At 39.1% G+C, this 12,785-nt stretch overlaps 1 protein-coding gene across 2 annotated transcripts in view; it reads right to left on the reverse strand.

Moving 5' to 3' along the window:
- Window positions 1-12,785, reverse strand: part of simj (transcriptional repressor p66-beta simjang) — a 28,258-nt gene that overhangs the window by 1,985 nt on the left and 13,488 nt on the right. Inside the window, exons 2-6 of one of the 2 annotated variants that reach the window (XM_017079170.4) lie at window positions 1,687-2,562; window positions 1,320-1,623; window positions 477-587; window positions 315-416; window positions 51-249 (exon numbers count right to left, since the gene is read on the reverse strand). In XM_017079170.4, the coding sequence (XP_016934659.2) occupies window positions 51-249; window positions 315-416; window positions 477-587; window positions 1,320-1,623; window positions 1,687-2,522 (1,552 nt within the window). In that variant the 5' untranslated portion in view covers window positions 2,523-2,562. The remainder of the gene's footprint in view (window positions 1-50; window positions 250-314; window positions 417-476; window positions 588-1,319; window positions 1,624-1,686; window positions 2,563-12,785) is intronic. The other variant, XM_017079171.4, reaches the window with a different exon arrangement.

Genomic DNA, 12,785 nt, shown 5'->3' on the forward strand with positions numbered 1-12,785 from the left:
GTTAGATTGTCGTTATACAATTTATTTAGTTTATGTTCGGATCAACTTACTCTGCTTTTCCCACTTCCACACGGGCGTAAAATCAATCTTGCACTGGGCACAACGGAAAGGAGCTGCCACAGCATTGGCCTTCTTGTTGACGGTCAGATAATCCACCACAGTTTCCAATCCAAGCAGATATACAAAGTCCGTGTTGCTGGGATTGGGAATAAAGTGCATCTCTGGTGGTGGTGGCTTTGGTGGGGGAATCTGTTGAAGATAAACGAGTATAAAACCAATATTTCTATAGTTTGTTAAAGAATTTTTGAACTCACCTGAAGCAGCGTCTTTTCCAGCTGCTTGCGAAGGGCCATTTTAGCTGCCGCCTGTCTTTGAGCTGGGGTCTGAGCATCTTCTCTAGGCGTGGAGCGGTCATTCTGCAAGGATACACGATAATTATTCATCTAGAAATCATTTTCATTGACAGTAACACGAACCTTCTGCTCGTTGTGCTGATTCTGGTGCGATTGGGACAGTGGTAGCGCCGGCGTGATGGAAACAGAATTGCTTATGGTCCCAGGTACCTTCGAATTATCCGAAATATTAGGCTGCATGTTTCAACGATTGGTTTGGGTTTTTGGTTTTTTGTTTATTTTTAACAGGATAGCGAATACGAATACAGAGCAAAGTTGAGTTTTTAGTAGTTGGGAGATTTGTTGAAGTCAAATGAATACGAGAAATGAAAAAATATTTAGTGCCACTTGCACGAAGTCTCCTCGGTTTTCGGAAAATCCTCACACAGAGGCCGACTTCGGCTGATTTGACAGGTGAGTAGTGTTGGCTAATAGTGTTTGAAAAGTGTTGTGAAGTTGTTTAAGTGTTGGTCAGCTAGAGCTATCGAACATTTTTCAAGCACTTTTTGGGTATTCTCCAAATCAAAATAATTACTTTACTAATAGTATTGGCTAGATGATGTTTAAAAACAACTAAAATTATTTTCTAAACGTTATTCTGGTGGTATAACTGGTGAGTGGTGTTCAATTAACATAGATTATCTACAAAATAGATAGGATCTAAATAATTTATTTTATTTAGCTTATTTGTTCGATAGATCTTGCTCTTTCACTATGATAGTTTGTTTAGTTGGTTAGTGTTTTTAGTGTGTTTTGTGTTGGTAAGCGTGAGTTTTTGTATCTTTTAAGTGTTTACAACGTGTTTGTTCATATAGAATGTTTGATTGTGCTTTGTGAATGGTATACTGCAGTGTCTTTGGTGCTTTTGGACAAAAGGTGAGAGAAAAACTCGGCGCTTACGGCAACGATTACATTACAATAACTCACATTGCGTGGTTTCAGACTGGAGGGCGGCGCCGATGTGGGCGTGATGGTCACCGAGGGCGTGATGGTGAGATTCGGCAGGTTGGTGCGCGGCGGCAAATTGCTGGAGCGGTGCGATGAGGAGGTGGCGGGCGTGATGGTTGTGCCGGCAGCTAAAGTGGCGCCCGCTGGGAGCGATGACCTTGGCGGCGGCAGTATGGAGTTGCTGCTGCTGCGATGTTGACCGCTCAAGGCAGCCGCTGCAGCGGCAATCGCTGAAGCAGCTGCCGCCGCTGAGCTCGAACTTCCCGTTCGACTGTTGGTGGCGCTAAAAATAAAAAAAAATACATTATTATCAAGGATACATCATAACTAAATGAAAGATGCCCACCTGATGCTCACTGCCGGTCCGCCGCTGCCGCCTAAGCTGCTCCTGCCCTTGCTGTGGGCGGGCAGCGGTACCGCCGACGTGGGCGTCACACTGAGCGATCCCTTCGAGGTGAGGGCGGCGGGAATTGCAGACAGTGGATTGTTGGGCGAAACGCTGGTCGGTGTCACCACCAGATTCTCCTTCATCACCTGCTGCGATTGCTTGAGTTTCTTGAGCAGCATCAGTTTGGTCTCCTCATTGCGCAGATCCTGTCGCAGCTTCCTCAGACTCTTCTCACGCTCCTTGAGCTCCGCATGACTCAGTTCCTTGATGGGCACATATGGCGGCATCTCCTCATCATCCGTCTCCGAATCTATATTCCCATTCTGCTGACGTCCATTGGTGCGTGCGGGTAGTAACACAATGTCCGGTGCCTCGGCATAGGACTTGGGTTCTGTTCGGGGTCGCAGAACCCTCCTTTGAACCTTGTTTTCATCCTGACCGCCACCTATGGATCCACTGGTCGCTCCACTGGTGACCCCCGCTTCACTGGCATTAATGCTGTTGTTGTTGTTTGTGATGGAGCTATTGGTGTTACTGCTATTGTTGGTGCTGGTGCTATTGGAGTTGATGTTACTGCTATTGGTGGTGGTGGTGGCGGCGGTGGTGGTGGTGCCATTATTGGTCGCCGGCGATGGAGATGGAGTGATGGTCAGACCCGTGTTGTTGGCCGTCAGCGCACGCAGATCCCGATTACTCAGTGCCGCCGGAGACGGAGCCGGCGTTATGGTCAACGCCGGGTCACGGCCGGACCCTAAACTCAAGTCGACCACGTCGTCGACCTCCATTTTGGCCATTTTCGCTCGTCGCGTCGTCGTGATTCTGTATGTTGATCAACTGCAAGGAGCAAGGACAATAAAATTAATAAGTTAAAAAGTCAATAAAATAGATTTATTATATAACAGATTTTATTTCTAAGAAGTTTAATTACAAATTTTTAAACATTTATTAAAAGTATAAAGATATATTTTATATCAATATATTGTACTTTTTTTATAAATATTTTTTATACTTAAAAAGGGAGCTGTGTTTTAATAGGGTTTAAGGAGAGGTGTCACTGAAAGGGGATACTGTGGCCCTTGTGTTTTACCAAGGGTTGAATTCGGGTTTCCTTTTCACATTTTTTTTATTCTCGTCTTGTTTTCCCTTTTGCCATCATGACACTTTGTAAGCGGAAGTCCGACTGTCTAACCCCTAAATGTATCTGTATCTGTATCACCTTTTTCTTCTCTTTCCGTGTTGGAAAATAATAAAGATATCCTGATTTCAATTTATTAAGGCGGCGACCTTGTTTGGGGAAACCGATTTATCCGTCCTCAAGGAAACGAAATGAAAAGAGGGGAGAGAAAGCTGCACTAAATCACAAATCAAATCTGATTTGATCGCAGATATGCAAGTGTAAGTGGATTTGGGGCGCTTGTGTGAGTGAAAGAGCGACAAAGCGAAAAATTTCTTTCGATTCGGACATCTTCCACAAGCAAGTCACGTTTTCGATTTAACAAATTTTCGCATACAAAGCCGCTGGTTTTGCGGCTACCAGAAAATTTACATGAAAACCGAGCAAGCTAGTTGGTGGGGTGAGAAGCTTGCAAGACAGATGTCATTCGCTAACAGGAACCGAATCTATTGAGGGAAAATTATAGCAATAATAATCCCTTAAACCTAATTATGGCTTAATTTTCGTATATTTTTCAGTCACTTTACAATATGTTTAATAAACGGTGATTATTCATTTTAAAACTCTTTTTTGAAAGTGTTCTCCAAATCGAGTGTTCACTCTTGACGCGTGTATGGTAATAATTTTACGAAATCTGCATAAGTGGTTTGAAAGACAACATATTCAAGGCCATTTGGTGGTTAATAGATTCAAACAACCAATAAGTTTCGCCAAACAAGATATCCCTCAACTTAAGCTTCACTGTATTTAGTAGTAGAATAACTAGCAGAGATTCAAACCAGCAAAAACAGGCGCACACAATCAAAGGCCAACAACAACAACGGCTACCCGACACGTGAGAGCGAGAGGTGAATAAACCTTTCAAGCAACTTGAGCTGCACCACAGCACAAACAACAAAGCCCAGCAAATACGACAAACATTCACCTGCCGCCGCCGCCGCCGCTGCTGGTGATTTCGAAAAGCACACACAAACAATATCAAAATGTCAATAAAAATCATTTTAACAAGACACCAGCGATAAACCAGCAATAAGCGTCACAATTAAAATGAAATATAAACGTAGGATCGTAAAACGTGAAACGTTTAAGCAGGTGGCAACCCTGGCAAAGCTGCGCTTGCCGAGGAGAATCTCCACTTTTTTTGCAGAATCCGGCCGAAAGAAAAGCGAATCAAATGGCATAATTACACAGAGCTGGGGCAAAAAAAAAAAAAGATGAATAAAAAAATAAAACAACTTGGCATTGTTGTCCCCAACGTGCTATAAATTAACTCGCTTTGAAAGTTAGCACACAAACAAACACACACTATGTAAAGTCGTGTGTATGAGCACGCTTACTCGTTCGTTTTTTATTATTTTTTCCCCCCTCCCTTTCTCTCATCAAGCCCCTTGAAAACGGCGGCCTGTCGGCAGAGTCTCGTTACTTTCGACACTTGTGTCGTCATCAGATTGCGCTGCCCGCTATCAGTGCACAGTGGGTCGCATTCGCGGGGTGTACACGATAATAGGTGGCAAAGCGTGCTGCGCGATAGTGGGCGACGATAACATTGAGAGGAGACGGTACAGTGTGTCAAGACTTATCGAAAACTTAGGAGAAATTATGTTTTTCCATTGCTATGTTTTTTATTTCTATTACTTTTAACTTAACTCTTCATTTATTTATAAAATTATGCTTAAGTACATAAAAACCTAACACAACATTTAAGTATTTTTTTTATTGTATTTTGTATTTTGTATCAACAAGAAATAACTATTTAATAATGCAAGAAGCAGCAGGAATATAACTTTTTTAATCATACAAAAATTCAAAAATTACTTAAAAATTACTATAACAATTATTATAAAAAAGAACCTTCAATTTTTATTGCCTAACTATAACCCTTTGTATTTTTTATGGTGGGATAATTGTCACAAATATTTTACGACTAATGCTAATCACTTTGCCCCACTGTACCTTGAATTTGTCGGCCTCTGTGTGTGCGAGTTAATTCCACAGCGTGAGATTGTGTATGTTTGCTTGCCAAAGTGGGTGAGTTTGTGTGCTCCGATGATTGTCAGCTTTTTCTTATTAAATTAATGCAAACATTTTTAAATTTTTATAGATGCTTTTTAATGCTCGCGACCATTATGCGTGATGAGAGCGTCTTTACACCCCCTTCTACATGGCTTTCCCCACTCCACCACCCCCTACCCTTTAACCCATGACTTGCCCCCGAGGAAAAAAGTAGACTTTATCGATTTGTTGCGACGTTTGGCATTTGTGTGACTATAATTGTGCTTAATAGCGCGCTAAATGTGCTTCAATTAGCGTTTGTGAGTTGCTTACCCTAAGTTCACAATGAGATGTGGGATATACAAATACCTGAGATGATCTTGGGGGGTCAGTTGGGAACTAGTGCAGCTTGTGCTCAAGTTCAAGTTGAAGGGTCTTTGGCACCTTCAGCAGGTGAAATACTGAATGTAAATGCAAATTTTTCAAGATTTCACAGAGATTCCTCTTGAGATATCGATATCAAAGTGACCAATGGCGATATTGGGGTTATTTCAAAGTGACCAAAGAAGATGAAATACACATGGGGAGAGGGGGGGCAAGGGTGAACCAACTTAGAAACGGATGACAGGCGACGGCGACGCAAAAAAGCAAAAGAAATAAGGTTAAATCAAAAGTACAGTTGTGTACATAGCGCGGCCAGCAGCAGCACCAACAAAAGCAACAACAACAACAACAACACAAACAAAAGCGAAGAGCAACAGCAAAGCAAGCGAAATGTGTTTGAGTGTGGCTGCGGTGAGAGCGACAGAGAGAGAGTGAGTGGTGAGAGCGAGAGTAAGATGGGAGAAGAGAGCGCACGTCGCACACACGCGAGACGACATCGAAATGAGAGAAAGAGGAGAGCGGGCGGCGGTTTTTGGGGTCTGGCCACCCAAAAGTACCACCCCCAATCCCCACCCCCTTGCCGGAGGTGTACTCCACCCCCCATCGATTTGCATATTAGTTGGTTATCAGCCTATGGTATAAAGATTTAACTAAACTATACCTTCATGTCTTAGGGTTATCCATTTACAAAGTAGAGATTGAATTAGAACTCCAAAGTTCTAGTAATACAAAACCCAATCTAAACTTTATTTTATGTTTCCTATCATAAAAACATTCACAAAGAGTCTGAAACCCTTTATCATTCAGGAAAACCATATATTCAAACCTTTCCCCTTTTAAACATTCAACTAAAACATTTACAAACTCTTGTTACTGGGCATTTTATTATTTTAACCTACACCTTTCCAAAGTCGTTAGTCATTTGATAACTGCAGCACTTATTTATGAATAGGTCTATCAATAGAGCCCAAGGCCTTTCTCGCTAACTCAAACTCTGTGGAAACCGCCTCAGAATCTATTAATGTTCATTAAAAACCGCCTATGGGCAGGTGATACACCTTAAAGTATTATAAACACAACAAGAATGAAATACAAACCTTTAAAATGATCAAAAAGCAAGACGCAGCTTAGCAAACAAACATATTATTTCGCCACGTTTCGGTTCGACATTATAAGAAATGCGCATATCTTATATCTTATGCCATTGTACATAGGCGGCGTGGAGAGGGGTGGAGTGTACGGGTGTACGAGGTTTAATAGAGTGGAGTGGGGGGTCTCCGCTTGGCTGCTGAGAGTAAAAGAGAGAGAGCAGGCGAAAGAGCACGACTTGTTGTACATGGGTGGGGTGGGGGGAAGTGTGCGGGGGTCGGGGGGCGACCGACCTTCGTACATATTTACTCATCCATGCTGGGATTTGGAATCTGAATTGGGAGGGTGGTGCAACGGGTGCTCAAAACACAATCCCAAACAATTCCAATCCCAAAACCCAAACGTAGGCCAATTCGACAACTGCAGTCAAGTGATGTCATCGAAAACTATGGAGAACTATCGAATTGCAATTCAAAGAGTTTGACTTGCAGTTGCACCGATATCCGGAATATGTGCTAGTTCTAGAAATCCATTCCACTTTTAGAACTGACGAAATCCTGAATACCTAATGAGAAACTATCACATATCTGGTCAGGCGGTGGTTCTGACCTAAGAGTATAAACCTTTGATCACATGTTATTATAATTTACCCCACTCATATATTTTTCCATATAATTCATATGTGTGTGAATATATTTCCATTCATTTCCATATTTGGTTCCAAAACTTTGATAAAATATACGCAAGAGAAGTTGATGTGAATAAGCCAACGAAATCGAGAAAGATTACGATACCAGGGAACGTAAGTAAAGGGAATTAGCCATACAAAAAGAAAAATAAATAAATAAAGAGCTGGACAATTGAACTATCCTCATTTGTATCCTTTATATACATCGTTAACAATCTATAATCCAGAATGTTCCGTGAAAACTACCAGTCTATTTTCTATTTCCCCGAAATTATACTTTTTTCCATATCTATCACAATCTTCGTTTTATCTGAAATTAGTATATAAGCAAATCGTTTCTAAGGAAGTGCAGAAATACAGTAATCTAATCGAAGTTACGGCTTTTTAATAGAACTTTTGGAAAGGGCTAGACTGAAAGTTTCCCCATTTGATGTAATCAACTTAAGTGCGCTATGACACTTCCCTGAAATAGCCCACTGTACCTCGTCGCTTTTCTCGTTGCGTTTATTTATAACAACCGATAAGCAGAATTGAGCAATTCTCTAGCACTCAAAGCAGCAAACAAATGAGTACATAAAAAACACAAAACTTTTAAATGGGTTAACCGAGCATTAGGCACAAATTAATTGCGTGCACAGTATGACAATTCGAAACTAATAGAAACAGATTCTTTACATTCTGTCTGATTTGGTTTTATTTTTCTTGCTTATCAGTTAAGTATACACACATTTTAAAACTGTCTGCTGAGTAATTGGCAAGTTAAAAAAAAACAAATCTTTAGGGGGGGAGGGGGTGCTCTGCCGAACAGCTGTTTTTATTCGTGCTCTTGACCAGTGTTGCCAACTAAATAAACAGTAAATACAATACATAAGGAGCAATAGCAACGATGCAAAGACAAGCTAAAAATTAATGACTTTCAAACTGGTTTTGTTTACTGTTGTTGTTGTGAATGAGAAGAAAAAAATACGAGTAGAAGAAGAAGCGATGGAGTCGATGCCAAAGCATCATTTAATGCTTTGTTCGCCTCCCGCTGGTTAAGAAAAAAAAACCTCAGGTTTTTACTTTATTTTTTATTCAACATATTTTTTTCCAACGATAAGCATTGCATGCGGAAAACCGATGGAGAAAGTGTACAAAATCACAAAAGCAATTATATCAAAGGAACTTGAAAGATAATAGCCCTACAATTATGAAAACCTCAAAACCAATTAGCATATAAACAGTTTTTTTTTATTTTACCAAATTATGCAAGTTGGCAACCCTTTAACTATGTGTGCATGTATTTAATTTGGCAAATAGCTGTTTCTTTGGAGTTGTTAACCACTTAAAATATGGGAGTTTATTAAACTAACCAACGAAAACTTTAACAATTTACATATCATGTCAATTGGCAATTGTGTCCATTTGCACAGGTAGTGCTTATATACCATATTTATATATATAAATATTTGATTCGATATGTATGTACATGGCGAAATATGCAATTGCCCACCTCTTCTCTTCTTCTTCTTCCTCACGTTGCGTCTTTGCTGTTTGTTGTTGTTACTTTCGTTGTACATAAGCAGTCCCATCCATAAATGTGTATGTTTTCCACTCACACTCCCGCATTCACATAGGCAATGGGTTCAACTTGTATATAAAACCAAACGACCGACCAGCTCTGCCGACGTCGCTGCCAACGTCACCGTCTCTGCTTTTGTCTATCCAACCATGCGCCCCTCTCACCCTCTTTGCGTGTGTGTTAGTGTGTCTGTGTGTGTGTGTTGGTACAAGTGGGGTCAATAAATTGGGGATAAGCTGTAATCTGCTAATTTACAAAATTAATAAAGTGAGGATGCAAGGAGTCATCACTCATAATATCAATTTACTTGAGTGTAATATTATACCAATTTTTGTGGGAAAACTGTAGCAGATACTTTTTGTAATTAAAGTTAATAGGGTTGCATAATAATAAAGTAAAATAACTCTTGTAAATTTAAAAAAGAAACAAATTTTTTGTATAAAATTTGGTATAGGTATTACTGATTTGATGAGGCTAGCAATGAGCTCTTGAAACAACTTTACTTGACTTTAAAATGTTACCAAATATGGTAAGAAAAAAGTTAATAGGGTTGCATTGCAGTGAACTTTAGTAAGAAGAAAATTCTTTTTATAAAATTGGGTATAGGTATTACTGATTTGATAAGGTTAACATTTTTTCTCAGTTCTGAAAAAGTAATGCTACATGTTTGCCCCCAGGTGTGGAGCATGTATTTTATGGCATTCGCTGGCCGTTGACTGTTTTGGCTGAGAAACGGCGAAAAGGCAACCGATCTATTTATTACAATTCAGAACTCACAATTCACCCTGTGTAGCGTACATCATTACGCATTTGCATTTGCATTTGGCACATTTAAAATTTCAGCGTGCTTAATTTCTTGCTGGCTTTCTGGCTTCCTGGTTGTATTTTGTTTGCCTTTTTTTTGCTCGCCAAGCAATTGACGCCTGCACTTCGAATGCTTTGGAAAAATTCCACTTAATCAAGCAAATTACCAACGCGTTGCTATGCTTTTCTCTTGTTCTTTGTTTTTTTTCTTTTCTTTTTTTTTGGCTATTTTTAGGCTTTACCTTTTTTTTTGGTTTTTTATGGTGGTATGGTATGATATGATATTATGGTTGGCAAAACAAAGATTGAATGCTGCATGGGAGTGGGAAATGGAAATGGGAGAGAAACGTTAAGAAGCGTTAAGAATAACCCCGAAAAGTAACGCGTAAAAGCAGCGCCCGAAAAGAAATAACAAAAACCAGTTAGCCGATACTTTTCTCTCTCGCACACACACACACACAGAGAGAGACTTAACCTTTTTTTAACGACATAGTACGATGATAAGTGCGAAAACAAAAAATGAAAATATTCGTGAAATTCATTCAATTTCTCGGTGAGATTTCAGTTTCGTTTGCCATTAGTATAATTAAGTAAATATCAGTCTATAAATAGGCTTATCAAAGCTGCCAACGAGCAGCAAAGCGGGCAATGCAATAATAATAAACTTTAGCCTTGAACTAACCACCACGTTTTAATAAAAATATATGTATATACATATGTGTGTGTATATTTATATAGGTAGCTCATGTAAATATGCAAATGCAGTTTTTCATTTTTGTTTTTTTTTTCTAGGTACACATATTAGCGTGCAATTGTATCTTAGCACGCGTTTTTCGCCTGCGAACTGCATGCCCGGTGACAGGTCCCAAAGTCTTGCATTGTGCACTCTATCAAGGGTAGCCGAGGGGTATATTATGTACGGAACCCGCCTATCAATCCATATAAGGTGTGTATAGAGTGGAAAGTATGTATGCGGCGGTCACAGTGGGGTGTGCGACATGACAACCTTCAAGATACGTATTTTAAAGATGCTATGAGATACTTGGTGGGCTACATAAAAGTATCTTTAAGTAACCTACAGAAAGGTATTGGCTAAAATCATTATCTATAATATTAAAACGGAAAAAAATAGTTTTGTTTACTTTAAGTATAATCTATTTTAAGGAAACACACTTTGTATTACAGTTTTTTCAACCAATCCAACCTGAATTACATTGTATTTTGAATCTCACCCATAAAAATATTTCATTATATCAAGTACCCATCCAATCAACCCCCTTTCTATCGAGCGACCACTGTTTATTATGTACTCAAACCAAGCGGCAAACATAATTACATCTCAGCCACGTCACTTCCTGTATAGAGTCGAAAAACTGATAAATGTCCCCACTCTCAAGATTGGGTATTTGGCAAATCGAACCCTTTGGATCTGCATAGTTTGCATGGCCATGTACGATTGAATATCTCTGTGTGTAGTCCAAGTATTGTACATTTGTCTGTGCATATGCATGGCGTATAAAAATAAATGTCAGCGAAAAAAAAAAATGGAAAAGAGAAAACATTTTTTCTAGCTCTCTAGCTGATAAGCAGGGCGACACTTACATGCACACACACTATGTGTATGTACGAACGGCCCAAGTATATAAGAAGTTCCATTGTATGTATTTGGGGTCTGAGAGTACGTAATACTTTTAATTTGACTGTTGTTAAGGCTGATTCATCTTAATCCAAAGTGTGATAAGTCTACTGATTCATTTTAATACAGTTACTTATTAGCTTAGTTGGTCTCTTTTATAGGAAATTATATAAGGCGTACCATTTTCCTTTTGATTTGTGTATTTCATACTTGATTGAAATTCATTTAGTGACTTGTTATCACAAATAAAATATACGGAACTCTTACATTGTAATTTAATAATAATCTGATAACAAATTTTCTGAACACAATCTTTAAAAAAATAAAGTTTGAAAATGATGGACCCCTTAAAATAAAATGAATCTTAAAACAAAATAGAGAACTATTAAAGATTAATTGTGTTTGTAACTTTTTGATTACAAATATTAAAAAATTCAAATATAAGGCTGAGTTTACAGAGTTAAGGAATCTCCTTTAAAATACCGTTTGTATCTTAAAGATCTCTTTTCCTGATCTTGGCCAAAGTATAGTGCTCAAGGTCGGTGAACCCCGCCACAAAAAGAGAAATCGCTGGATGCAGCTTAATAACGGTAACAAGTTAAGTGATGCTGCAACTACAGCAACTAATACGAATACGAAGACTAGTGACTGCCACTAAAACTAGTATTAGTTGCTGCCTTCTATGTGCGGCACAATTCTTTTTTTATGCGCTTGTTCTTATTTTTGCACTTAATGACGTGTAACGAGCTCGCGCGCGTGTTTTGCGCTCTCTCTCGCTCTCTTTATATATATACACACACACATATATATAGGTTGGTTTGTATATATGTTTGTATATGGCCAGCATACACACAAACATATGTACTAGTGGCTGGGGTGTGCGTGCGAGCGAGATGGCGCACTTTGAAAATAAACAGGTAAAAAAGGTAAACCAAAAGAAATAACAACAACAAAAGTAGCTTTGCCACTTTTTTTTAGCCGCCAGTCTTTGTTTTTTTTAATCATTTTTTTTTTCTTGAGTGAAATGATCGTCAGCAAACAACCAAATTGGCCTGGCGGTTTTCTTCTTCTTGTCGGTTGGCCAACAATAATTATCGTTGATACCTTTTAAATAATTAGTCAGCAAGAGCTGACCATGAAAATCAGCACAAAGTAAGGAAATCAATGTAAGTTATAGCAAACTGTTTACAGCAGCGCTTTATCTTTTGTGAAGTACAATACATAGAATTCTATTTATACTTAACTCAAGTACATAGAAAACAGTGGAGGTAAAAAAAAGCATTGTCATTAATGCCCATTAAAAAAAAGACATTGTGAAAGATATTTAATAGGTTTGAACCTATCAGTAGTCGGTAACATTAGTTAGGAAAGTTTGGTAGCTCGACTACAGCTGTGTAAATTACCATGAAAATTGGTATAGCAGCCCTACATGTTTCCCCTCCCCCTACGGTGGCAACTTTGTTTTAGCTTTCGAAGATAAATCCAACCAAATAAGATACATTTTCAAAAAAACAATCGACAGAAAAGTCATTTAAACGGTCAATTGCCTCAAGCGGCCAAAAGCAAATGTTCGAACGAGAGGGAAAAATGCAAAAACCAAACAAAAACTAAATGAAATTGAGATGCACTGAATATGCCAGAGTGAGAGGGTGCAATATGGGGGAAAGAGAGGGGCAGAGCAGCTGTCAGTTGGCCATTTAAATAGAGGCGAAAAAAATGCAGGTCGAAA

Source organism: Drosophila suzukii, chromosome 3 (assembly GCF_043229965.1).
Source record: "Drosophila suzukii chromosome 3, CBGP_Dsuzu_IsoJpt1.0, whole genome shotgun sequence".
Taxonomy (NCBI): Eukaryota; Metazoa; Arthropoda; class Insecta; order Diptera; family Drosophilidae; genus Drosophila; species Drosophila suzukii.